At 51.5% G+C, this 27,379-nt stretch overlaps 7 protein-coding genes across 7 annotated transcripts; 4 read left to right on the forward strand and 3 right to left on the reverse strand.

Moving 5' to 3' along the window:
- Positions 1-878: 878 nt before the first annotated feature.
- Positions 879-7,040, reverse strand: N7458_001879 (nucleoporin family protein; the record flags this gene model as incomplete). The annotated part of the gene is made up of 4 exons (XM_056905262.1): positions 879-992; positions 1,050-2,708; positions 2,765-3,001; positions 3,231-7,040. The coding sequence occupies 4 exons, from the start codon at positions 7,038-7,040 to the stop codon at positions 879-881; spliced, it is 5,820 nt and encodes a 1,939-aa protein (XP_056769369.1).
- A 1,662-nt stretch (positions 7,041-8,702) lies between these two features.
- N7458_001880 (acetate--CoA ligase) lies at positions 8,703-11,078 on the reverse strand (the record flags this gene model as incomplete). The annotated part of the gene is made up of 6 exons (XM_056905263.1): positions 8,703-8,765; positions 8,825-9,099; positions 9,170-9,299; positions 9,360-9,620; positions 9,684-10,928; positions 11,052-11,078. 6 exons carry the CDS (start codon positions 11,076-11,078, stop codon positions 8,703-8,705), a joined length of 2,001 nt encoding a protein of 666 aa, XP_056769370.1.
- A 5,144-nt stretch (positions 11,079-16,222) lies between these two features.
- Positions 16,223-17,635, forward strand: N7458_001881 (putative oxalate/formate antiporter; the record flags this gene model as incomplete). Its single annotated transcript, XM_056905264.1, has 3 exons — positions 16,223-16,529; positions 16,584-16,676; positions 16,728-17,635. 3 exons carry the CDS (start codon positions 16,223-16,225, stop codon positions 17,633-17,635), a joined length of 1,308 nt encoding a protein of 435 aa, XP_056769371.1.
- Positions 17,636-19,497: 1,862 nt separating this feature from the next.
- N7458_001882 (M20 family metallo-hydrolase) lies at positions 19,498-20,698 on the forward strand (the record flags this gene model as incomplete). Its single annotated transcript, XM_056905265.1, has 2 exons — positions 19,498-19,796; positions 19,867-20,698. The coding sequence occupies 2 exons, from the start codon at positions 19,498-19,500 to the stop codon at positions 20,696-20,698; spliced, it is 1,131 nt and encodes a 376-aa protein (XP_056769372.1).
- A 572-nt stretch (positions 20,699-21,270) lies between these two features.
- On the forward strand, positions 21,271-23,538 carry N7458_001883 (putative diaminopropionate ammonia-lyase; the record flags this gene model as incomplete). The annotated part of the gene is made up of 1 exon (XM_056905266.1): positions 21,271-23,538. The coding sequence occupies one exon, from the start codon at positions 21,271-21,273 to the stop codon at positions 23,536-23,538; it is 2,268 nt and encodes a 755-aa protein (XP_056769373.1).
- A 30-nt stretch (positions 23,539-23,568) lies between these two features.
- N7458_001884 (D-aminopeptidase) lies at positions 23,569-25,185 on the reverse strand (the record flags this gene model as incomplete). Its single annotated transcript, XM_056905267.1, has 1 exon — positions 23,569-25,185. One exon carries the CDS (start codon positions 25,183-25,185, stop codon positions 23,569-23,571), a length of 1,617 nt encoding a protein of 538 aa, XP_056769374.1.
- A 1,282-nt stretch (positions 25,186-26,467) lies between these two features.
- N7458_001885 (uncharacterized protein) lies at positions 26,468-26,647 on the forward strand (the record flags this gene model as incomplete). The annotated part of the gene is made up of 1 exon (XM_056905268.1): positions 26,468-26,647. One exon carries the CDS (start codon positions 26,468-26,470, stop codon positions 26,645-26,647), a length of 180 nt encoding a protein of 59 aa, XP_056769375.1.
- Positions 26,648-27,379: the final 732 nt, after the last annotated feature.

The following is a 27,379-nucleotide window of genomic DNA, read 5'->3' on the forward strand; positions in this document are numbered from 1 at the left end:
AGCTTCCCGGGCCAGTGCAGCTGTAGGATAAAAGAATGGGCTGTGTACCCAATCATGCAGTCGCCGTCGGTGACATGCGAGAACCGATCGTAACACAGTATAACGGGAAGTATGAAAGGTCAGAGATTGATTCAGATCTGGGGATAGATCTATCTTGAGATTCAACAGGCTCGGATGATAGACTGATGCTGTAGGATACTCAGTAATTGGCCTTGTTGTAGTAGTCAATCTTACCAAGTCGCGGGCTCTGTGCTGTTTGTGATAGCACAGTTGTTGTCTCCAGAGACAATGGAGCTCTAAAGATGTATGAATTGCTTTCTGAGATGTAGCTTGAGGAGACTGGGGCTTCCCCATTAAACAAGGACGAGCAGGAAAGGAGGAGAAGTAGACAGAGGAAAGAATGCTTTATGGTGATTGCCTCATACAAATCTTATACTTTCCCAGCCAATGAGCGGGATGCCGGTCCCGGTGCCTGAACCGGCATGGCTCGTACAGTGGAAGTTCAAAAGTTTGAAACCAGAGACCAAGGAAACAGATCCATCTAAATACGTTTCGACTTTGCATTTTGATGTGATGATGATTCTACGCCAGTAACACTTATACTTGACATGTCAAGGATCTACAATAAGCCAGCTATGCCACTAAGCAGTGTCCATTCAATTGATAAAGTACAGTACAGTCATGTCGGGTTCAGATCACACAAAAGAGAAAGTAGCAAGAAAAGACATAGGGAAAGGGAATTAAACGCTGAACCGAGGGAACCATGCGAGCATACAATCAAACGCGTAGATGGTCATGCATCTTGAGAAACAGTTTTTCAGCCTTTCTGCCATTCTGTTGAATGGCCACCAGAATCACCGAAGGCACCTTCATGTCCTCTATTGGCCACCCGCCATGATGATTCCGTAATAGCGACGACTCATCTCCGCTGTCTGCAGGACACGCGCGTCGCCGTTCAGGGGGAGACTGAGAATAGCAGACGACTCGACAGACTGGAAAGTACAGTTAGCAAAAGCATTGTAAATAGAGAAGTTAGCGGGAAGACAAACATGAACATCCTCGTGGGTAATCCATCCAGCAACAGTGCGGCTCATCTCCTTGAAAGCCACGCTCTCCTCCAATCCCTGCATACCCTTGGGATTACGGGTACGCTCGCCCATATCGACAAGAGCATTCACAAGTCGGCTTAGGCGAGTCGGGTCACGCCGGCCACGGGGCGCAGTAGCCAAGCGCAAGAAATCTTCGTAAATGCCACCGCCAGAAGCCCAGCCGCGCATCTTGCGCTCGGGGCCGTCACCAAAGCCGGAGACCAGTCGCTCGAGCGTGTGGTAGTCACGTGAGATGACGGCGGTAGGGCCGACGATACTACAGAAGGTGGTGTGGGCGTCATTCCAGTGTTTGCCACGGATGAGACAATCAACCTCGCGAGCAGCGTCACCACAGTCGCGGGCGTGCAGAGCCTTGGCAACCCAGATCCAAGCTTCGGGAAGCTGGAGCTCAGCGGTAAGGTTCAGCCAGGCAGGATCGGCAGTCGATCCATCCTCAGCAGTGGGGTTGGGGAGAGTGGCACCGAAGCGAGCAAGGACATCCTGAACAGCACGCTTGCGATCTTCAGCCTGCGAGAGATGTAGAAGGACAAAGAGCGCCGGGGCAAGCTCTCCACCAGCGACAATCTCGGAAGCGTAGTCCCAGACAAGATGGTCAACTTGGGTCTGATCAACCTGAACAGCTTCGTTCTGCCCAATAACAGCGGCAAGAACATGATGAAGCTGGAAGGAAAGACGGTTCGTGAGACGATCACCCGCCACCGACTCTGGCAGCAGAGCCGCAGGCAGCTGGACAGGCGGAACGTTGGCGCGGCCAGAAGCCGCCGAGTACGCCTTCAGAAGAACCCACAAGGGAGACTCACGACCCAGGGTATCCGAACCAGGCTGCAAAGTTGCGCGGGTGCTAGCGTGGCGAGAAGGATAGGGGAAAGCAGGCTCAAGTCCAGTAGCGATATCATCGAGGAACTTGGAAACAGCAGCCTCAATCGGCTCGTCCTCATTAGTTCCGTACCAGAGACGAAGACCAAACGCCTGGAACCAATCAAGCTCGAAACGCTCGGTGAAGGAAAAGGAAGAAGCCCGGTCCTCAAGCGCACCTCCCGATTTGCCTTCACTCCGAAGGCCATTACCAGCAGCGAGCTCGTAGAGAGCACGGATTGGCTCGCTCATCTCCGACAAAACGTTATTCTGGCGCCAGACGTCGATCTGACTCGAAATGTCGGACCGCGAGGTAGCATCGCGGCCAATCTGTGCGACCACGGTGGCCAAGTGCAAATTTTGACTGTCAACCAATGTCTTGCAGGCCTCGTCGACACGGTGCGAGCAAAGCAGGTGGACAGCTCGCTCCTCGGGCGAGCGAATGGCATCGAGAGTGTGAGCGTGTCGTCCACGAATAACGGATTCCCAAAGACGAGTCAACCGGTCCTTCTTAATTCGGTGGGCAAACTTTGCCCGCAATTGTGGTGGTACGCTGGCGGAAATGTCATCCTCGATTTCGTCATTGAACAAGATATGGGCCAGCTGCCACACCAATCGCTCCTCGTCTTGAGCCGGGGCAAGGGCAAATTGACGGAGGTCAGCCTTGGCCATGCGGACCCGGGGAGTGCCGTCAACACGTTGGATCGCGGACTGCTTCCTTTGTACGTCAAGCAAGTTGTTTGACTACGTAATCAAGGGTCAGCTTTGGCTCCGTCGTCGGAGAATTACGCTATACATACAGTGCGGGACTGGCTGTACTGCAACACAGCAACATCTCGCCCTTCGCTGAAGACAGAAAAACGCTCCTTCCAGCGTTGATTGCTCTCAGACAAAGGTCCGGTAATGTCATTCTTGGCGCAAACGATCGAATCCATAGGACCCCAGCGAGGCTTGAAAGAGTCGTGGAAAGCAGCATCGGTCTTGTCCATTTGCGTCGAATCGCCGGCGAAGGTCTTGGGTTGCTTGTTGTAAGGCCACTGTACAAGAGAAGAGAAAATTTTAGCAAAGAGTGTCTCAAATTTGGTCAACTATCTGGCGGGGGAATTCAGTGCTAGATACATGATATTGTGGGATACAGGCTAATGTGTGCAGGGAATGCGAAAGATAATCACAAATGCAGGTTGTGCGACGGTGGGGTGGTGGATGAGAATGCAGAGAGAAACCAGAAAAAGAAAATCAAGTGTAAAGCAAGGAGGGAGCTCGAACCTCAAAGCCCTTGGGCTGGGACTTGGACGCCTTCTGCGTAGTAGGTGCGTTCTGCTTCCGCGGCTGCTGCTGGAAGAGAGAGTTCATCAGGTCGATACTGTTCGAGAAACCCTTCTTGGGAGAAACGGTTGTCTTCTCGGCCGGCGATCCGTCGTTCAGTAGGGGTCGGTCGGTAAAGGCGTTGGCCTGAATCTCGCGAAGTGCATCACGGTTTTGCTTGCGTGGGCTGATGGTTCGCTGAAGCTGCTCTGCCCAGTCGCCACTCAGGTCGAGACGTGGCTTGCCGGGGGTGCCAAAGGGCTTCGAAAGGGGGTGGGTTGCGTCCAGATCACTGCCGGTGCTCTGAGCGTCATCCTGCTCCACGGTGCGATGAAGATTGGGAAAGGAACCCGCCATGTCCATTGCCTGATCCTCATCAGATCCAACTATCGAGTCGCCAGATCGCTGGCTCTCGGTGACGTAGTCATCGTCATGCTCAGTAGTTGAACCCGCGGAGCCTTCCTCTAAAAAAGACTCGCTGTCGCCCTCAGATCCCATCTCCTCGTCTTCAACCTGCATGGCCTGGGTGCCAAAGGAGCCCGGGACAATCTTACGCTTCTTAAAATCGAACGTGTCATCGTCGACACCTGCCATGGAACCAACAAACGACTCGTCGATGGAGAAAGTCGCGGATTGCTCAAAGCTCGCAGGGTGGTCGTCCGAGGCCTTAGGAGTGCGATTGTCATCAGGGCCTGCACCAAGGGTGCTCTGCTCAAGACTCTCACCTTCGTCCTCATCATAGTCAAGACCATAAGTGGTGAAGTGGGGGACCTTGAAGACCCAAGTGCCGGTGTCGGTTTCGTAGTCGACAAACTCGGTATCGGTGACCTTGCGCAGACGGTCAACGTGCTTGTCGAAGAGAGGGCCGCTAGTAATGGGCAGCGGGTTCTTGCGATCGCGGCCACGGGGCCAGGAGTTCTGAATACGCAGGGTGGAGGGAACGTTGAGGCCCTTGCCCATAGCAGGCTTCACACTTTCCTCGGGGTAGACAGTAATCTTACGAACGCCAATGTCAACGATTCCACCAAAGAGGTTGTCCAAGTCGACGCTAGTGAGGTCGACAGCACCGTTGAAAGTAACTTCACCGCAGTTCTGACGTCCCACAGTGAAATTCACAACCTTCTTCAGCTGATCACGGGACATCTTGGAAAGCTCGGCATGCGACGGCGTCATCCAGTAGTCGCCAGGCTTGGGGTCTCCGCCGGGGATGAAGGAAAGGCGCTTGATGGAGGAGCCATCAGGGGCGGGCTCGGCATTTTCGGGGACGACAGCGAGATCACGGCGAACAGACTCCATCTCAGGACGCTCGAGTTCTCTATCGATGCCATTGAGGGTACCACTCTTGCGGGTAGAGCGAAGGAAGCCGAGCTCTTCGGCAGTTGGCTCAGGGCTCTTGGATTCCACGCGGACGATCTCGCCACCAGAAGGAGTGGAGTCGAAGCTGACCTTCTTCTTAAGCTTGTCAGCCGAGTGCAAGTCATCACCATTAGTGACGGGGGCAGGCGAGGTGCTAGCCGGGCGTGAGAATAGATCGTTTCTCAAGGAGCGGTCAATGGTTAGACGCTTGAGACTACCGCCGTTGCTGCGAGCACCGGTAGGCAGAAGAGCACCGGGAGAGTGAACGCTGTCCTCATCCGGAATGAAAGTCTTGCGCAAGTTGCTAGTTGAGTAGCTCTTACTGAAGCTACGACCCAGGCTGCCGCTGATGCTGCCACGGAGACTGCCGCTACCACTGCCGCCCAAAAGGCTGCTGCTCAAGCCAGAGCCTGGAGTACTGGCGGTGCTAGAGGGCGAGCCGTAGGTCGAATAGGAGAATCCGTAGCCCTGACGTCTGGGCGGGGTGATGAGTCGGTTAGCAGCATTGGGTGTGATCTTGTAGACCGGTAGAGGGGTCCGCTGCTTCTGCTTGATGCTGGAGGATAGAGGCGTAGCAAGAGGGCCGGGGGAGGACACTATCGGGCTCGGAAGGCCAGAGAAAATGGACTGGCTACCGTAGGGGTTAGCATCGAGGAATGAGGCTTGGAGGCTGCCGGGAATAGGCTGTTGCGGTTGCTGCTGTGCAGCCTGCGAGCCACCGAAGATGCTGCTTCCAACAGGCTGTTGTTGCTGGCTCTGAGCACCACCGAAAAGAGAGGTTCCAGTTTGATTCGCTGTGGTCTGACCACCGAAGATACCGCCAGTGGAAGGAGTGGTCGACCCGAACATGCTAGGCTTGGCCTGCTGAGTCTGCGCGCCACCGAACAGGCTAGAGCCACCCGCCTGAGTCTGGGTGTTACCAAAGCTGCTGCCAAATCCACCAGGAGTAGCAGTGGTACCACCACCGAACATCGAAGTAGCGGGCTTCTGCTGGTTCTGAGCACCGCCGAAAAGACCAGTCCCGGCAGCAGGCTGTTGGGCCTGGCCGCCACCAAACATCGAGGTTGCAGGTTGTGCTTGCTGGGTCTGACCACCGCCGAAGATCGAAGTGCCAGTGGTCGTCTGACCAGGAGTGTTGTTGAACAAGCCCGTGCCGGTTTGTTGCTGCTGAGTGTTCGCTCCGAACCCACCCTGGCCCCCGAAGATACCGGCGGGCTTTTGGGCCTGGGCCTGGGTGTTACCAAAGCCAAAGCCAGTCCCAGCGGGCTGTTGCTGTTGAGCTCCGCCAAATGGCGTGGTGGTGGCAGTGGTGGTGCCGAAGGGATTGCTTGCAGTGGTAGTCTGAGGAGTACCAAATCCGCCACCGAACCCAGTGCTTGTCGTACCGGCGCCGAAAGCCGGCTTGTTCTGCTGAGCGCCGCCAAACAGGGAGCCACCGGTGTTGGTCCCGAATCCGGTGCTGGGGGTAGTGGTGCTGGTACCGAATCCACCAGGGGTGTTGGTCGTGGTGCCGCCACCAAACATTGATCCCGTCTGTGCGGGAGTCTGAGTGGCACCGCCGAACATCGAGGTTGCAGGCTTAGCGCCAAACAAAGGGTTTGTTCCGGTCTGGCTGTTACCGAAAGCACTGGTTGTCTGAGTGGTACCAAAGCCGGTTGGCGCAGAGGTAGTAGTCGCACCACCAAACGGAGTAGTGCTGGTGCCGAAGCCCGTACTGGCCTGTTGACCTCCGAATCCAGTAGAAGAACCAAAGGCCGGAGCACCAAAGCCACCAGGTTGTCCACTGGCGTTACCGAAACGGCGTCCTTGTTGATAGTCGGCAAGTCTCAGCTCTTCGAAGGAGAACTTGCTGTAGGGTTGCATGAAACTGATGCTCTGGTAGTGGTTTGTCGCAGTTGAGTTTTGGTCCTTCTCAGTGAACGGGTTGAACGGAGTACCGCCAGTGCCCTCGCAAGTCTGGGCACCTTGGAATGCAGTGCCGGTACCCCCGAAACCAGTGGTGGCCGCACCTGTGCCAAAGCCAGTGGTACCAGACGAGCCAAAGGTGCCGCCTGTGTTGGAGGTACCGAAGCCAGTTCCTTTGTTGCCAAAGATTCCACCAGTACTAGGGTTGGTACTGCTGCCGAAGCCAGTAGTTCCGCCGGTGGTGGATCCAAAACCAGTAGAGCCGAACCCAGAGGTCGTGCCTGTGTTTGGGGTGGTATTGGCACCAAAGAGATTCTGACCGGTATTGGTGTTTGTTCCGAATCCAGTAGTGCGATTTTGATTTCCGGAACCGAAGAGAGACGGATTTTGAGTCTGAGTGTTGGAACCGAATCCTATGGAAGTGAATAGCGAGGTCAGTAAAAGATTCAACAAGTCAATCCAAGAAAAAGCGATCAACAAGTAGCAGCTCAATGAATAGCTGGGATCCATGGGTGCAAAGTCCTCAAACTCCGGGAGGTCTATCAGGTTTCATCTTCCCCATGGCAGCTGGAGTTGTTCGCGCGCACCAGAACAAAGGAGCTGAAACCACAAAGATCCTTATGACGGCGTAGAGAGACAAAGCCAATCCGGTGCGACGCGGGAACCCTGGACACCTCACACGCAAGAACGAAAGGCGAAACCCCCTGGGCGAAAACCGCAAAGCTCGGTCGTTTTGAGCACCTACCTGTGTTAGTGCCGGTGCCGAAGCCGCTGGACGTGTTGCCAAAGAGGCCCCCGCCAGTGTTTCCAGTATTCCCGCCACCAAACGCAGTGGTCGAGCCAAAGCCTAGATGACGCAGTGGGATCGCTTGTCAGAGAACTGATTTTTCAAGGCTACCCTTTCATCCCCTTCTCTTGTGTCGCAGTGTCGCTGAGCATCGAGAAAGTCCGCGGGAGATTCCGTGGGGGCACGAGCAAAGTGGGCCAGTTATGGAAGAGGTCGTTGACTTTGCGCGTGTCATCGCGGTCGCGGGTTGTCCGACGCCAGGAGCACCCTTCCCAGGAGATTTGAGGGGTTTTGCCAACCCGGAGCCCAAAAAAACAAAGCAAGAACGTGAGGGGAAGGTAGGACCCGGGCGATATCCCAGAATCCATGCACACAGCCCCATGGAAGCAGAAAAAGATGAAAAAATGACAATGCGCTGGGAAAGAGCAACCTACCTGTGCTAGTGTTGGAGCCTCCAAATCCAGAGCCCGTACCGAAGCCGGAGCTCTGGTTGGTCTGGCCAAATCCAGTTCCTCCTCCTCCGAAGCCGAAAGACATGGTGTCGGTGGGAGTTGACGATTTATGTTAGCATAGAGAGGAAATGATCACAGATGGTGAGAATGTGAAGGATGAATAGATGTCGCAGCGAGGGCGAATGGGTGGTGGCGCGTGGTGGAGGAAGAAGAAGAAGAGAAGAGAGGAGGCGGACGCGCCAGAAAAGTAAAGTCAGTCAAGGTTGACCCAAGTTTGCCAGCTCAGGCAGGCATGATTACCTCAGCACGGCCATCTGTGGTCCGTCACGTGAGCCACTGTTGCCTGAACAAAGTATCGAGGTCACCAGCCAATGAGATCATTTACCAATACCGCGCTTTACCTTTTTTGATCTGGCAAGCTAACGCACGGACCTTAATGGAAGACAACAATGCCAGCGGACGCATGCAGGATATCTGCCAGATCGTGCAGCTGGTTCACACCTGATGGATGGCACGTTTACATTGTTGCCGCGCTATTCCGTCTAAAAGCAAAGAGAGGTCCCCTTCTTTCATTGAATGCTCGATTCTACCCACAGCTACATTAGTGTAAACTTTACGAAGCACTTATCATGTCATGTAGGTTTGAGTGATCAAGGCATTCTACTGCACATTACAACGGACAGCAAAGGACGCGATCATGGAGATCTAGAAGCATAATACTATTCACACTACAACTGGATAGGCAGACCAGGGAATCTCAAATACACGCAGAAACAGGGAAATATATCAATCTCGCATACCTACATCCCGAACAGCCCCAAAGGCGATGTGGGAACCAACACAAAAAATACCCATCAGCATACCCAAGAAGAACTTTCAACCAAGGGCAAACTCTTCTGAAGCATCATTATCATCAATTCATAGACCGAATTTTTACTTGGCGCGAGCAGCGTGGACAGTGGCAATGATCTTGTCCACAACACCAGGCTCAGACAGCTGTAATAAAGTGTTAGCTTATAAAGTCAATCATGTCATATACAAGAAGGGCCTCTTACAGTCGAGGTATCACCCAGGCTGTCCTCCTCACCGCTGAGAATCTTGCGCAGAATACGGCGCATGATCTTGCCACTGCGGGTCTTGGGGAGGTCCTCGATCACAAACACAGCCTTGGGGGCAGCGAAGGGACCAATTGACTTGCGGACCTGCATGACCAGATCCTTGCGCACCTGGTCGGTGGTCTCGTTGCCGTCCTTCAGGGCAACAAAGGCGTTGACAGCCTGGCCGGTCAGCTCGTCGGAGATACCAACCACGGCGGCTTCGGCGACCATAGCTAGAAAGAGAATGAGTATCAAATTTGTTTTGGGGATTCATCCGAATGAGAATTCAAAAGATGTACTTACGGTGCTCGAGGAGGGCGGCTTCAATCTCAGCAGTGGACAGACGGTGGCCAGAGACGTTGACAACATCGTCGACACGGCCACGGATCCAGTAGTAACCATCGTGATCGCGACCAGCGCCATCTCCGGTGAACTAGAGAAGGTTCTCAGTCAGTTGATGCCACTGCCATAGGTCATGAGATCGGCGCCTTACGTAGTAGCCCTTGTAAACATTCAAGTATGTATCCATATAACGCTTGTGCGCACCCCAAACGGTGCGGGCCATGCTGGGCCAGGGCTGCTTGAAGGCAAGGACACCCTCAACGTCGTTCCCGGTAATCTCCTCTCCGGAGACAGGATCAATAATGGCAGGCTCAATGCCGAAGAAGGGAAGAGAGGCACTGCCGGGCTTGGTGGGGGTGATACCACCCAGAGGGGTGATCACGTTAGAACCGGTCTCGGTTTGCCAGTAAGTCTGGTAGTTCCACCGTTAGTCCAATGGATCTCGTCGATTACGGGGTGGACGTTAGAAACTTACATCGCAGATGTGGGCTTCCTCCTTTCCAACGGACTCGAAGTACCACTTCCACACCTCAGCAGCAATGGGCTCACCAACAGAGCCCAGAATACGCAGAGACTTCATCTTGTGGTGGATGTGCTGATCACCGGCGCGCTTCAACAGACGCAGGGCAGTGGGAGCAACGTAGAACTGGGTGACATCGTACTTGTCGATGACATCCCAGTAGCGGGAGAAGTTGGGGTAAGCGGGAGTACTCTCGAAAACAACAGTAGCACAGCCAAGGAGCAGAGGGGCGTAGACAACATAGGTGTGACCGGTAATCCAGCCGACATCACCACCACAGAAGTAACGGTCATCCTCGTGGATGTCAAACACGTATTTACCGGTCATAGCCGCACCGAGCAGGTAACCGGCGGTCGTGTGCAGGACACCCTTGGGCTTGCCGGTAGAACCGGAAGTGTAGAGAAGGAAGAGAGGGTCCTCAGAGTTCATCGACTCGGGAGCCAGGTAGTTGGGGTACTTCTCAACCTCCTCGTGCCACCACAAGTCACGACCGGCGGTCCAGGGGACCTCGGCGCCAGTGCGCTTGTAAACCAGGCAGGTAGTAACATCGGGGCACTGCTTCAGGGCCTCGTCGACAATGCGCTTGGTACCAATAACCTTGCCGCCACGCTTACCCTCGTCGGTGGTGATGACGACCTTGGACTGGGCGTCAATCACACGATCCCGGAGGGAGTCGGAAGAGAAACCAGCAAAGACAACGGAGTGCACGGCACCGATACGGGAGCAGGCCAGGAAGGCGATCACGGCCTCGGGAATCATAGGCAGGTAGATGGCGACCGTGTCACCCTTCTTGACGCCGCGCTGCTTGAGCACCCAGGCAACCCGGGAGACCTCGCGCAGCAGCTCGCCGTAGGTGATGGTGCGGCCCTCGTTGGGCTCATCGGCTTCGTAAATAATCGCGACCTTGTCGGGGTTCTTCAGGGCGTGGCGGTCAACGCAGTTGTACGAGGCATTCAGCTGGCCCTCGACGAACCAGGCGTTGTCACCGTTCTCGAAGGAGCCGAAGTGGGTCGTCTGGAAATCGCGCTCGAAAGTCAGGAGCTCGCGAGCCATGCGAGCCCAGAAAGTGTCGGGGTCTTTGATGGACTCATCGTAGAGCTTCTTGTACTCGTCCAGGTCCTTCAGGTGGGTTCCGGTAGGGTGCTTCTCGTAGAAAGCCTTGGGGACGTGGAAGGTGTCAACCTCGTGGGCCTCAAGCACCTATGCGAGGGATCTGGGTTAGCAAGGAATCCTCCCCCGACCTACGAAGCCCGCTCGCATTGCAATAACCTGGCGAGGGCGATCGCAAGCGCACGGTCTCCCACAGTTGCGATTCACACTTACCACCGTAGGCTTGGGAGCGTCCGACATGATAATAAGCTCCTGGACGCGAAGAACTCAAAAAAAATTATAATTCAAGAGTCAACACCTCTCTGCTCGGGGGGAGAAAAGAAAGCCAAGTCAGCGGTTATATTACGGGCGAGGGGCGGCGGGATCAATAAACTCCCACTTTGAGGGGGGGGGGAGGTGGGATGAAAGTGGGGAGGGAGTGAAGATCACCGACTTACTTTGCGACTGCAGAAGGGTAAAGCAGGATGAGAGGGAGGATGGAGAGAGGAGAGGAGAGGAGAGAGAAAGAAGGGAGGAAGAGTCGAAAGGCAAGACCAGACCGATGGGAGGGGGGCAGGGCCAGGTGGAATTATAAATAATTGCCATTTGGTAATTGCAATGCGCGAATGGATCCGGAGGCCGTTCGGCATGGAGGAGACTCGTACCGGACCTGAGGGACTTTTGATGGGGACCCAGTGAATTAGGCTACGCTACTCCGTACTTAGACTAAGGTACTACGACTGCTAGTACGGAGTAGTTGGTAGTAGGAGTAAGCGTAGTGTGATAAACTAACTAACTATTCTCCTGGTTATTATTACTCGCTCTTTACCCCGATGTTCCTCGGGTTGATACCAAACGAGTTACGGATGTAGACCTGGACCTGGTATTTCCGGTATAGCCATAGCATAGTTGTATAAGTGTGTGCATTCATTAATTTGATTATTTTACTACTAGCCGATTGTCAATCCCAAGCTTCTAGAACCCTCTCATTCAAAGCTAACGATGCAATAGGCCCTGATTAGAGTCTGACGAGGGGCAGAGCAAAACAGAGCTCCCCTCCGACTACGACGGCTAAAATGCACTGCCCAACGCGGCGTGGGCCGTGCAGTCCGTCGCATGTTTGCAGGCTACCCGATTTCCTTTTCCAGCCGTTTCGCGGCCCTACAGGGACCAGTGCATATTTATTTTACCTTTTGTATTGGTTCCATCGAGAGACCGAGTCTCATGCTGTGTGACTTGACTTTGTAGACGTCCGTGGGAAGAATATGGTTAGATCGAAAGGTCGCAAAACAAGCTCACCCATACAGGGCCAATACGCAATAATACTCAATAATACGCAATAATACGCGGGGAGGGGCAGTTCTCGGCCATGCGGGGGGCGTGGACGGTCCCTCTTCCGTTCCTCCGGGGAAAGCTGATTCTCCATCATTCCAAGTTCCATCCACTCGACCTGCTTCTTCCCATCCCAACTCCTGCATCTTCCGTGGGTACCATTCGTCCGATGCCGATACCCCCCGGCCCTCGTCTTCGCCTTGGCGTTTCGGACGGACTGGGGGAGGAGGGACCACCATGAGAAAACCAAAGAGAGGACGTCCTGTCAACCTAGGTTGCTATGATTATTGCCAGCTATACTTATCCGCTGCTTGCTTTTCCCCGGTTCTCGCCACCCCTCGATGTCATCGACCCGAACATCTACATAAATGAGAACTGGATTTGAACCATCGAGGAAGTTGAAACCCCCCAAAGAAACCCGGACCGCTGCAAACCGCAAGATCAGCGGTCCCGTCCATCATACAGTAGACCTATCAAACCGGATCGTCGTGCACGGAGGAGGGTAACGTTAGCTGGTTAGGGCTGCCTCCGCCCTGACTCAGCTGTCCAGCCGCCTCGAAGATGTTGATTGGCACCCCCGTGCTGGCATCAGCGTCAGGCTAGCGTGTCGCGCGGGCGGTTTGGAAGTCTAATTCTGCGTCGTGGCCAGGCCGGTGAAAATTAGTGTTGCTGCTAGTTTGATGTCCATGAAAATGGGACTACTTGGGACATGCATCTACTTTTATAGCAGCTCGAGCCACCACTTGCTTGGAATGTGCCGCCAATACCCTTATCCGTTCTCCACCAGCGTGAAGCCCTGGCTGGACCTTGTTGAGAGCGGTAAATGGTCCGGTGTTTTATCATGCTAATTGCGATAGTCGCCCTCGTATGTACTGTATAGTGGTGAATGGAAGCGGCTGGATTGTGGGGGTGGAAAGCAAATCAGTGTGGGACGGAGGGGCTGTGGGTGTACCTGGCAGGCTGGCAGGGGTTCCCTCCTCGAGCCCCTCTTTATGCAAATTACGGACCGTAGTAACATTACTACGAGGGCTAAGTGTCTGAAAACACAAAAGGCTCTCCAGAAAGACTGGAAACCGATGGTCAAGGTTGAATTTGTCCTGTGTTCTGTAGGAGGCGTGGGATATGCCGATCATCGGACGACGGATGGACCCGAGCCTCCCGAGTCAGCCGAATATATACGTTGTCTACTTCAAAATACTCGACTGTAAACCTGCCTTTTCTAGTGAATGATAAGCCAGGTCCACAAGAAAGCGACTAGATGGTGCATGATGAGTCCTTACCGTTGTGTACGGAGTACAGTGGAGGTCCAGATCTGCCACCCCTCCGTGCGACCGTAGCATGCGAACTGTACCGAAGATCAGTGGGTACCGTAAACAGACAGAGCCAGCCCGACGAGCGATATCGCTGTAGAATAATGGTGATCTGGAACAATTACCCTAGGAGCCTATTTACTCCCAGTGCAAATCTACTGACTAGTTTTATCAATTGTCTAAATTCAACTGTGATAACCATCTCTCGCTCATAGAACATGCAACATCGTCGCCAGTCCTGGACCATGAGGCTATCTCCTGGTTTTAGTGAGCTCCACTCATCCCACTTGGGGTCCCAACAGAAAATTCCTCCAAGCAGCCTCTTCGGACTAGCCTGCCCATTGCAGATTGTATCTGATGCGTTTCTGTACGTGGTATGCCATGTGTATTGACTTGAGTATCCAATGGGTCCATAAACAAGCGTTGCCACAATGACAAGTTGTTGCCGTTCTTATTGTGCTTTAACCATATTTAACCAGCGGGCTCACAAACATTTCAACTGCCACTTGGTCAGTGCCAAAGGTTATTTCACGCGCATTAAGCGTGGCCCAATGGAACGTCGCTATTCTAGCCTCTCGCAAAAGTACCTTTACCAATCCCCCCTAACGATTACATCTTGAACAATCATTGTTGCTACAAAACGTGTAGACGCACTTCCCACACCCTTGTTTCTTGACATGAGGACCCCATATGAGCCGGTGGTTCACAGCCGCCTCCAGCAAAAGTGTGGACCAATACGACCCCCCCAGGCCGAGAAAAAGCCGTACTATCTCCAGCCTCCGCCCACAGAGAATTGTTGAATTGCCATTCTATGGAACCCACGCTCTATACATACCGACCAATCCCTTAAAACAGCTTTGCATGAGTCGTTATTGGTCAATGGACCCTCCAACACTTCTGAGATGTGTTGGGGGTGGAGGGTTTCCGCGTCAGCCCGGTTTCATGCTGTCTGTCAAGTCGGACCAGGGCTTGTACTTCTCGGCGGTTTCGAGGATCAATTTCCAAGTGCTATCCTCACTGAACTTATAACGAGAGGGATAGGGTCGATTCACTCGTGCTGTGCCCTCAGATACAATTACTGGTTGATTTGACTTGCCTCTTGTCTTCGAGTAGACAAGATGGAGCTGCAGATTGCACCAACGGTCGAAGCAATAACTATAGATTGACAAAAATCAGCAGAGGGAATGCGAGATGAACCTAAGAGAACCACTAAGTGGTGATATATGATGATCAACGATCGCAATATACTGATAGTATCCCGCCTACACGCTTTTCTGCTTTGTGTCACGAGCCAATCAGAAAGGATACGAAAGCGTAGATTCTGGTGCATTCAAACGAAGAAACTAAGTCTAGAGAAAAGAAGAAGAAGAGAAAGCTACGAAGGTGCGCGATGAGCCCTTTTGTTTACCTCCGTCCTTCGTTCCTTCCTTTTCTGCGAGCCCGCTGTCGCTCCTTCCTAATCTCATCAGATCTCTGCTTCAACTCACCAAGGTCGCGGGTTCGAATCCGGCCGCATGCACACATTCGTCACACTTTGCATGGCTATCTCCAGCTAACGAAGAGTCATTCTATGCCTCATCAAGCTGCGTCTCGTTAATCCAAGATCAACATCGTCGAGAAGAATCCCAATTATTCTACTTACCACGCCAAATACATATGGATCACGCCATCAAAAGGGTACGATCGCCCTTAGCTTTCCGCGTACATCGTCCACAACAGGTCCTGACGAAGTTGTCGGTTCAACAAATGGCGACCCATCCCCTAGGTTACAGGAATATTGGACGCTAAGAGATGACATGGAACAAGACTGATTAGCTGTTGCAGAAATGTCGTACGAAGAAATTGCCTGCGTCACCACGTTGTATAGTGTATATGTATTTAAAGACCTGCAGCGACGCTCTCACGGCCTCAGAGGCGAAATGTTAGTCTACGTACCTAAAGTCTTCTAAAGGGTTGGGGATAGTCATCCTTATAATTGATGGTGCTATTAGCTATATGTGCAATACAAGGCGGAAGGGCGCTGTCATTGAATGGAGTGCTTCGCTACCGTCCCTGCTCTATAGCCTGACGTTGCCATTTTCGCTTGACTGTATAGAAGAATATTCAAAAGAGAATTCAAAAGAAGCATCGGTCTCATCTAAACTCTAGACTAAAGAGTTTCGGAAGCGGCTCGGCGAACCGATTGGCCTGATCTACCGGGAGATACTGCCCGATTAGAATGTTCCTAGAAGGCGCCCTGTACTCGCAGTGCCGATAGCCAGGCACAGGATCCACAAATCATGAGTGTCCACATCTAAGAGAGCTGCAAGAATGATATGTATAACTAGCGGAACCGAAGTATTTGTAATCAGTCTGATCTGATTCGGGTCGCCTCATGCCGAAGACTATCCAAGGAAAATCAGACCCACGCTAGCGACAAACATAGTCGTTCTTCTCCACAACAATCAATCTTGGGTTCCAATACGCCGCAATTAGACCATGCGAGAGAAGCCACAAAAGACTCAGTCGATCGGCCATTTCCAATCCGGCGTTCAATTACCAATGAAGCACTCAACGAACCAATGACAAGTCCGTTTCACCGAGATATCGCCCAGAATTTGCACCCTTACACCCCCACATCGGTAGAGATAAGAGATTCAGACCCCACACTTCAAAGGAACACTTCGTCCATCATGGGCTTCTAGTTCCAGATGACCACCAGGATGATTCATAAAGAGTGAACGTCGTCTCGTTTATCTTCTCATAGAGAACACCGGGGATATCATGGCAGTGCGAGACATCATGCGCAACGACAGCGGGGAGAAGACTGTGACTGTCTCAGATCCTGCTGAGCTTTCAAACCTTCAAGATGGAAGGGAAGACATTGATTTCCCCGAGGGAGGATTGAAGGCCTGGTCGGTTGTACTTGGGGCATGGTGCGCAATGATACCGTCCATGGGCTTATTGAATAGCCTCGGTGTCCTTCATGCTTGGACTAGCACCCATCAACTCAAGGAATATTCGGAATCGAGCATTGGATGGATTTTTGGCGCATATGGCTTTTTCCTTTATTTTGCGGGTGCCCAAACAGGTAAGTCATGCCGCTTGCATCAATTCTCTTCAGTCTCACTGACAGTATCAACAGGGCCAATTTTCGATACATATGGCCCTAGCGTTGTGGTGATTCCAGGATCGTTCGGAATGGTTGTTTCTCTGATATGCTTAAGTTTCAGTGAAGGTATGTCATGGTGAAACCCGCCCGACTCACATAGGGACTAACGACTTCCAGAATATTACCAGATCTTTCTTTCCTTTGGTGTGTTAGGTGGATTGTCTGCTTGCACACTCTTTAATCCAGCTATCACTGCCGTCGGCCACTGGTTCAATGTGCGTCGAGGCTACGCGACCGGCATCGCCTGCACAGCTGGTGGAATCGGCGGCGTGATTTTCCCTCTGATAATCCTCTTTGCAGCACCCAAGATCGGATTTCCATGGGCCATCCGTATCATTGCCTTTATAAGCGCGCTGATGTGTGCTGTTGCTTGCGTGCTTCTGAAGACTAGGTTTCCAGGCAATCTCAAGGCAGGGACGTCTGTGGACTTTAAGGCCTTGAGAGATATCAAGTATGCTTCTACCACAGCTGCAGTATTCTTGGTGGAATTTGCAGTCTTCATCCCGGTCACATATATTGCATCCTATGCTATACATGTCGGTGTGGAAGATACCATGTCCTACCTCGTTATAGCTTTTCTAAATCTCGGGGCTATTCCAGGGCGCTTCTTGCCAGGCTTAGTAGCGGATCGAGTCGGCCGATTTAATATGATGGTATTGACATCGGTTGTCTGCGCAATTCTCATTCTCGCACTTTGGTTGCACGCGAGTGACAACTTGGCATCGATTATCTGCTATGCAGTGCTCTTTGGCTTCTGGAGTGGAGCCGCCATCAGTCTCACACCAGTGTGCATTTCTCAAGTGTGTGCCACAGAGGATTATGGAAAGAGGAGCGGGACTACGTTCACGATCACCAGTGTTGGTATGCTTACTAGTATACCAATTGCCGGGGCGATCCAGCAGCAGAATGGAGGGGAATACGGGGGATTGATTATCTTCGGTGGAGTTCTGTACTTGGCGGCTGCTCTTGCTTTTGCTGTGGCTCGTGGTGTATGTCGAGGGTGGTCGCTCAAGACCAAGTTTTAGAGCTCAGGTCGATGACAGGATACGGAAAAGGGAGTAATGCCTGAACATAAGTGGGAGTAGGTCTCTTCTTTAATTGATATTGGCAACAGCCTCTTCATGGGGTCGGATTCAAGTTAATTCCGACAGGGTTCAGTCAATTAGGTAAGAGGACCCGGGGGCATATTGTCAATTACTTAAGATGAAGCTCAGCGAGGAAGGTTGAGACTACGATCCAATGAATCTACGGCACCTAGAGCCAATCACGATTACAGGCGTGGCAGCTCATTTCTATTTTCATGAACATTGAGCTCCATCTGATGGACCTTCTGTCGATCGAGCAGGAGGTTGCCGAATATACCACTCAATGTGCTTGGGATGTCATTTTAGATTAGATTGTTTCCGATGGATATCGGCGTTCGCCGAAATATCCTTCCCCAGGTCTTTCTCCACCACCATGCTGTTATCATGCAGATCCGAATCTTGTGTACCACAGTGGCGTTCACATTCGCATATTTGAATGAGGTCGCATCCACTATAGATTCTAATATCCAAGACACAGGAGCAATCAGAACAGACCTTAAAAGACATCTCCATATACACGAGATAAGTTTGGCTAAGCGACGCAGTTTGCCTTAGTACGACACGACACGACAGACCAAAATGTTCAGCAAAGCAGATGCAAGGAGCCTCAAGGCCAAAGTGCGGGCTATCATGCCAACAAATGATTCCAGATCTGATAATGATTCCATGAGAACATTGGAGTAAGATGTTCTCAAATAAAATGACGTCACCCTTCTGACCGATTGACAGTGAGCAATCCTCAAGAGGCACGTATTCTTCATCTAGGGGGACTCAGGAGACTGCTCCAACTCCCTACAACGGTATTCCTGCACCTTGAATCGATCCGTCATGAGTATTAACCGTTGCCAGGAGATCAGTGTTTTGGCAGCTGCTGCCGGGGGAAAGGTTATGCTCGGTAAACTCTGCATCGGGGGGATTATGTTGTTCTCGATGCATGATTGATTTTTGGAATGATTTACCTCAACTTGATGATAGCAGGCTATCACTTATACGAAGAGGCTTTGGTTATCTTTGTCCGTTTGGAAGGAATTTGGATTGTACATACCAACCGTCGCTACCTGAACTATGTCGCCGCTTGCCCGGAAGTGAAAATCTTGACTTTTTGGTCTTTTTTGATCCTTTTTTTCAGCTCAACACAAGAGAAATTCTGATCCAGTATACAAGTTGGAGGAAATTCTTCTTTCCTTTTGTCGTCTTTTTGGCCTACCGTTGAAGCTCTCAAAAGAATCTCCAAGAGGGGGATGTCGCGGGAAGGCGCTGTCGGTAACAACCCGAAAGGGGTTGCCCTCCTCCAGTCACCTCTGCCACCCACTTCCACCAACCGGACGACCTTTGCTCTTCGTCGGCGTCGAAATCGAATTCTCAGGTGGAGAGACTCTTTGCTGCTACTTCCGACCCACCCCTGTTGAGAGAAGGCGCTTGGGAGGTTTGCAGAGCGGCAAGTAAAGACCGACAGGTCGAGCGCAGGATCGAGGAGCTGCAATAATTAATCACCCGTCGCTCTATATGCTCTTGATAATTTACTTCAACTTTAAGGTGAATTCGTTCTATTGATACCAACATGCTTGAAACAATGTGTGCAACACGCTCCTTGCGCTTCAGCGCACGAAGGCCAATTTCCACAACGCCTCGATTTTATTCCACAGCAAGCCTCCAGATAAATGCGGACCGCCTCTGGAAGACATTGCATCAGACATGCGAATGGGGTGCGGCTCATCGATATGGGGAGTACGTTTTTCCCAATGCCCTCTTCAGATACGCACTGAGACTCACATGTGCACAGGGGCCCAACAGAAACTGGAATGGCTCGTCTGACTCTTACCGATGACGATGCGAAAGTCCGAAAGTGGTTTGCTGACGAGGTTCAAAAACTGGGATGTTCGCTTTCTGTGGATCAGATGGGAAACATGTTCGCGCGGCAGTCAGGGTCTATGAAGTCCTCTGCGCCTATGATCGCCATGGGTAGCCATCTTGATACTCAACCTCGGGGTGGTCGCTATGATGGAATACTAGGAGTGATGGCCGCGCTGGAAGTTCTGCGGACGATGAAAGAAAACAATTTCAAGACAAGCTACGACGTCGGCATTGTTAATTGGACCAAGTCTGTTTGCTCATGTATCCCTTTCATCCCTTCTATAGACGGGAGCATGACTGATGCTTATTTTGAACAGCGAGGAGGGAGCTCGATTTCCAAAATCAATGTGCTCCTCTGGGGTCTGGGCTGGAGCTATTCCGATTCAAATGGCGTGGGATCTGCGTGACATTCACGATTCAACCGTGACCCTGCGTTCTGAGTTAGAGCGACATGGCTATCTCGGCGAAATTGCGTGCTCGAATGATGCTACTACTGGTTTCCCCCTGGGGGCTCATTTTGAACTACATATTGAACAAGGCCCTATTCTACAAGAGACCGGCCGGTCAATCGGCATCGTGCAAGGCGCTCAAGGTTACAGGTGGCTGACCATCACTGTCCAAGGCAAGGATGCTCATACTGGAACGACTCCGCTTAGTGCTCGTCACGATGCCATGCTGGCGGCTTCGAAGATGATTGTTGCTTCGAATGCAATCGCCAAGCAGCATGACGCACTGGCCTCTACGGGTATCATCAGAGTGCCATCGAATGCGTCAACTAACACCCTGCCATCTGACGTGACTTTCACTTTGGACATTCGACACCCTCGGGACAGCACTGTGCAGGCTGTGCAGGAAGAATGCCTCAAGGCATTTGCAACTATCTCTTCGGAAGACGGGAAGGGCGTGTCTTTCAACTGGACAATGGACACCGACTCGCCCGCAGTGAAATTTGATCAAGGGTGTGTCGAGTCAATCAAAGCAGCGGCGGATCACCTTGTGGGACCCGAAAAGTCGATGTACATGACTAGTGGTGCTGGTCACGATACTGTGTACACCAGCAAGCACTGCCCATCGGCCATGATTTTCGTCCCTTGCCGAGACGGCGTGAGCCATCACCCGACCGAGTATTGTACTCCAGAGGACTGGTAAGTAACATTAGTCTGTTGCTTAGCTCCGGTCAATTACTCAATTACTAATTGGCAAAATTAGTGCTCTTGGGACCCAGGCACTGTTGGAGGCCGTGGTGCACTATGACCAGACTCGCGCCAAGAGTGTGTGAGGACACGTCAATAGCCGGAGCTGGATCTAGAGGATAAGATCTGTAATTATTTAGCGTATAAAAGCCGTTAAACTTCAGGTAAAATATATTTCTATAATGTTGAACATCTCTCAAGTTTGAAACCGACTTCTCACTCTGAATAGAGTTGCAGAACAAAGCCATTTGCCGAGGATAATGCTTAGTGACCGCGCCTCTGATTTGCAATTTGGTGATCATAAAAGCCGTACAACCGGGTCTCGGGTGCGAAATCTTCGTAGTTACTCTTGGGGTTCCACTGCTGTGGGTATATGATCCACTCTCTCCGCGGACCGTGTTGTCAGAAGGCGCGGTACAATGTCCTCGGAAGGCATTTGAAATACTAGACGGCACAGCGAATAGAGATAAAATCGAGCTCCAGCCACTAGTCAAGGAAAGCACCCAGCATTCCGAACGCCGAGGCATGATGTCTTCGCGACGACCAATTTATATCAACGCCGCCGCCGCGACGGAGCGCTGCGAGTATTCACAGGCGGCTGCCGTCACAAGATTCCATCAGTCGCTGCCCAATTATTCTCCCTCCCCGTTAGTTCCACTGCCAGAACTTGCAGCTGAGCTTGGTATCCGGGCTGTGTTCGTCAAGGACGAGAGTAATCGCTTCGGTCTACCCTCTTTCAAGGTCCTGGGAGCATCGTGGGGATGTTTCCGCGCCGTTGCACAACAGCTTGGGTTGCCGTCAACCGCATCTCTGAATGAGGTTTCCACGGGCGCAAAGGCGAGTTCGATTACTCTGGTCGCGGCAACGGAGGGTAATCATGGTAGAGCTGTGGCTTTCATGGCCCGGCTTTTGGGTATCGATGCGCAGATCTTCGCCCCTCGGTCAATGGACGAGCGCACACGCGCCTTCATCGCGGGAGAGGGCGCCCGCGTGATTGTTTCGCCAGGATACTATGATCAAGCTGTACGTGAGGCATCGGACCGGGCCAGCGAGCTACCTGGTGCTCTTTTGATCCAAGACACTGCATTTGAAGGGTACGAGAGCGTTCCTGCGTGGATTGTGGAAGGGTACTCGACGATGATGAATGAGGCCGAGCAACAGCTTGGCCAACTTGGTCTCACGCCCAGTGTCATGGTAACTCCCGTGGGAGTTGGCAGTCTTGCACATGCCGTGGTTCGACACTGCAAGTCCAGAAAGAAGCCCTTGTCAGTTGTTGCCGTTGAGCCGGACTCTGCTCCTTGTCTGTCCAATAGCTTGCAAGCTGGCAAGTCGATCACTGTGGAGACATCGTCTACAATCATGGACGGAATGAATTGCGGCACTGTTTCGACAACTGCATGGCCGGATTTACAGCGGCTTGTTGATGCATGTGTCACAGTCTCTTCTTGTGAGAGCCACGAGGCTGTCCGGTTCCTAACCTCCAAGTCAGTTACAGCTGGCCCCTGCGGAGGCGCATCCCTGGCTGCACTACGTCGGCTAGCGACAGAGCCAAACGGATCTTCCCTAGTTCACAAGGATTCTGTCGTCGTTCTTCTTAGTACTGAAGGTAAACGCGAGTATGTGACCCCACGCGATGTTTCCGTGGAAGACGTGGTGGGCTTGACCCAAATACTCACCCAGATCAACTCTTCCAACCCAACACTATCTGTCAGTGATGGAGTTGGCGAGAGCGAAATTGCAGACTACCTTTCTGCATGGTTTGCTCACCGCGACATCGAATTCTATCGTGTGGAGCCAGTTTCTGGTCGGCCATCGATCGTGGGTATTCTTCGGGGAACTGGAGGGGGAAAGTCCCTTATGTTCAATGGACACATCGACACAGTCAGCCTTTCAAGCTACGAGGCAGATCCACTTTCTGGAGCTTTAGGTACCAAAGACGGCAAAGAAGTTGTCTTCGGTAGAGGTAGCTTGGATATGAAGGGTGGCGTGGCAGCTGCATTGGCTGCACTGGCGTCCATTAAAGCCGGTGGCCAACTTCCGCATGGAGATATTATTGTCGCTGCAGTATCTGATGAGGAAGATGCTTCTCAAGGAACTCAGGATATCTTGGCTGCTGGTTGGAGAGCCGAAGGAGCAGTCGTTGCGGAGCCAACCATGAAAACCATCGCGACTGCTCACAAAGGCTTTGTGTGGGTCCAAGTCGATATCCTGGGAGTTGCCGCTCATGGATCCGACCCATCAGCCGGCGTCGATGCCATTCTCCATGCGGGATGGTTCTTGCGGGCTCTCGACCAGTATCAAGCCAGACTTCCGGTAGATGATCTTCTCGGGCAAGCATCAATGCATTGCGGTTTGATTCAAGGTGGCGAAGAGCCGTCTTCCTACCCGGGAAATTGCACAGTTACTGTCGAGTTTCGGACTGTTCCAGTTCAGACAGAACAGTCTATTCTCATCGACATATCTGCGATGCTTCGAGATATCACCAAGGAAAACCCTCTTTTCCGATTCGCTGAGCCTCGGATCACCATGTCCCGTCCAACTCAGAAGCTTGCTACAGATCATCCTCTCGTTGAAAAGGCGGTTGAATGTGGTGCTGCCATCTTTGGAAGTAAACCTGTCGTCCAAAGCGTACCATTTTGGTGTGATGCTGCGCTTTTGGGCCAGGCTGGAATTCCATCAATCGTTTTTGGCCCCGCAGGTGCAGGATTACATAGCAAAGAGGAATGGGTGGAGGTTCAGAGCTTGAAAGACATGGAGAAGGTCTTCATTCGCTTAGCACAGGAATTTTGTAACTGATTTCTCGCAATTAGAAAAGACAGAGAGCGATCATAGCCTACTAAATCGGACATTTCTCGCCAGCCAACAACCTATCACAATGCTAACAATTGCATCATTCTCGTCTCGCTGAAAGACAACGGTCCAATCTCCAGGCGCCGGAGCATCTAGGCCTCGCGGACATGTAAGAAACCAGATATCCTCCCCGAGATATCGCATCAAGTGCATTGGACCATGGCCCAGAAAGCCCTCGAATGATCCATACAACATGCCTCCTGTCCCAGTACACGTGAAAAGCGAGTCAATCTCTTCACACCGGTATTGACCCGCATAATCATTTTTGATTGGCTCTGTGGGTGATGGAATGCGTCTCGCGTTAACAACTCGATTGTCATCTTGGCGATGAAGCTGAATGGAATCGTCGCTGAAGATTGCCGACATTGTCTCCGAACTTCCTTTATTCGCGTCGACGAGAACAACTGTTTCATCGTGGTCTGAGTAGCGTATGCTCACACGGTTAGGGCCGGCATCGCGGACAGTAAGGGCTAGTTGGGCATCAGGATCGAAAAATGTCCCAAGCCAGCTTCGACTGACTATAATCTCGTTCAGAGGAGAGGATGCGAGTTGGTTCATATTGAGAATATTTTTCAGAATATACTCAGCAATGGTCTCTGCGTCGATTTCATGATTGAGCATAACCACAATTGCCAATCGCTCGGATGGTACCTGGAGTCTATGTAGACAGTACCCTCGAAGGGATCCTCCGTGACCAATTGTACTGACACCTCCAACTTTGACATGGGCTAGACCGTGTCCGTATCTTGCAGTTGCTCCATCTTGGAATGAAGGTACCTTAGCAATTGCGCGATAGAGACTCTGCTCGTCGGACCAGGATTTGTCCAGGTACTGCTCATAAGCAATCATGTCTTTCAGCGAAGCCACCACACCTGCATCGCCAGACCACTGAACACGATTGACAGCTGGTATAAATCCAAATGATTCATTGCCTTCATATCCGACACATGGTCCAGGGAGATGCGCATTATCTTCGCAAAACGCCGCTGTCTCCATGCGAGCGGGAGAGAAGAGTCGCTCGGCCAAGAGGTCCCCAAGTGTTGAACCCGTCACTTTCTCAACAACCCGTGCCAGAATATTGAAATTGAGGTTCGAGTATGCATATTGCGTTCCTGGTGGGAAATGCAACGACTTCGTCCGGCTGAGCGCCTTTTTCACATCTTCGGACAGTGTGAATACTCCCTCTGGCTGAGTACCCCAAAACATGGACATAGCCCAATAGTCACGAATTCCGGACTGGTTATTGCAGAGATTTTCGATATTTAGCCCAGTGTCCTCAAGAAGCTCCTCTTGGACTATTCCCCTCAGGCCGTCGGCTAGCTGCTGGCGCACGTCTCCCCGCTTCGCCATCTCCGAGGTGGGATTGCGTTCAAGATCCACCAGAATCATACACAGCATTTGTTTGGTAATCGAGCAAATTGGCATCAGTGCGGAACTCTCCAGGGGTATTCTTTTTTCGAGATTTGCGTAGCCCCAAACATGTTCGCCGACGAGCTCGCCATCTCTCAGTACCGCGACAGCCCCACCAGGCCCGCGGTAGAGAGAGGGTACCTTCTCAAGAAGCTCCAGGATGTGCCGCGAGAATCCTGCCATGGAGAGCGCGCTAGGTTTTAATCAGAATGCAGAGAATACCTTGTCTGGCAATATTGGAACTGGAGCTTGGAAGAGTTTAAAGTGTGAGGTTAACCAGTCGGGGTCCTAAAGCGGTTAACGACTCCACAGCACTCACCCGTCGCGCGTAGTTTTAAACGCCTACCGAGATCCGAGTATGCATGAAAATACTGGATGATCTCGCCAGTATTCAACACTCATTGGATATAGTTATTGTACCTTGATAAAGGTTCCAAGGAAGCCGTCAAAGTATATCCGAATGGATGGACGCCATGAAGTATTCAATAGAAATTGTCTAGTGAGAGAGTCATGGTTTCTATTTTTTTCCCACTTAATTTCTCGACATTCATGAACCCTACAGTCTTTCACAATGCTGGTATCTTGTCGGTAAGATTCCGGTCGCAGCGTTTTACTGGTTTAGGACACCATCGACAGTTACCCTGCCTAGATCTGACTAGTCTCATCATTCTAATCGGCCTCAAAATGCCGGGGAAACGATTGAAGAGAGCTGAACCAATGGCGGGACAGCGATTGTAGTGGCCACATCGCTCAACTGCTCAAACGATCTATCGCTATGTTGGACCTATGCTAATAGCTCAACAGTGTACTTGGCGGTAGCTGGCCTAGCCAGATGTAGGGTTGCAGCTGAATGAAGTCTGTACTAATTTTACTCTCCGAGACACCAGAAGCGAAACAGGGCCAGACAAGGGCCATAGTCGCTTAGCATACGACCAATGTTAACTCCAGTTGGGTCAATGACAATTCAAGGCTTATCACTTGTCTGAAAGGCCACGAGGTATGTGGATCGCCTAATTCGCGGTCAACTGTTTCACGCCATCAAAGCTAAGGGTAACAGTCTCTGATTCGCGACAAACTGTTGGAACTCTGGGGCGGAACTTCTGAAACTATCTTTATGTTAGCTTTTATTTAGATCAACAGTCATCAGCCACCCCCAGGATCACCATTCGTAATGGTTCTTGATTGATCAAACTCGCCCCCAACCTTGTTCCCTTGGCGAATCAGCGATGTTGCGCATCCAATGGACAGGGACATCAATTGAGACATTTCCAGTATATCACGACGCAGCACCATTTTTTGATCCGATATCTCGAATATCCGAGGGGACGAGACTATATAACGGTTATCATCAACCTATTCTAAATGTAAAACAAACGCCCTCCGCGCTCTGGTTGTTTTTGATCATTAGAACTTTCAACTACAGAAAACGAAAAGAAAAAGAGCCATCTATTCTTGATCATTCGAAATGCTGATCGGCGCCTCTCATATGGCCATGTTTGGCACGAACGACGGTTCCTCTGGAACATCATCTGGCGATTCAACGGCGAAACCAACCTCGGGATCTAAGCCGCAAGTCAGTTCAAGCACCACAGTCAAATCTGGGTCAACAACAGGCTCACCACCGGTGAAAGCCGAGAAGAAATAACCCCTTTGCCTGCAACTTCTCTTGTCCAAAAGTGTCACCCGGGGCCCAGTTGAAACTCCAACTTTTCTTGGACGGTGACTTCTTGGATACTATTCTCGAAGTTGATATATGTTCCTTGACGTGGTCATGAATTTGCACTGTCAAACTCAAATAATGGGGAAAGTTCAACAATTGTAAGTCGTTTGCAACTGGTTTCTTTCGAGGTCCCATACCTAGCTCATTGTTTATGTTCCTTTTCTAGAGAAGGTGTTGGGTTACAAGTGCTGTTTCGACGCATTTCATAGGTGTTTCAAGCGGTCCAAATATTGTCTCTCTTTTATTGTGTCTGTTTTAGATCTTATTCTTGCTCAATCTTTTATAAAATTTGTTGCATGTTGCTCCACAACGCTAGGTAACAGTAATCAAGGTAAATTGACCGCCAAAAACGACCACTCTCGACGCCACATTAAGCATGTTAGGTTTTTATCAGCACCTTAGTCATCGAACTCGCAAGTAACTAAATATCAAATTTACATTTAGGTATGTTTCTTTTCAGGAGTTTGAAATGAATGCAGGATAGGGCTCCCAGATCTACTCGACTTGTTTGATCTAGCTACAACTAGTCATCACAGCTTCCCGCCCCCTTTCCTATCAGTCACGTATGGAAGGTGGTCTATTTTTTTCTTTACTCCTTCTAGTGGTCTCTAATTTCTATTATTTACTTTACTGGATACCATGTTCTATTGGCCCGAT

Source organism: Penicillium daleae (assembly GCF_028827525.1).
Source record: "Penicillium daleae strain IBT 16125 chromosome Unknown utg000002l_segment0_segment0, whole genome shotgun sequence".
Taxonomy (NCBI): Eukaryota; Fungi; Ascomycota; class Eurotiomycetes; order Eurotiales; family Aspergillaceae; genus Penicillium; species Penicillium daleae.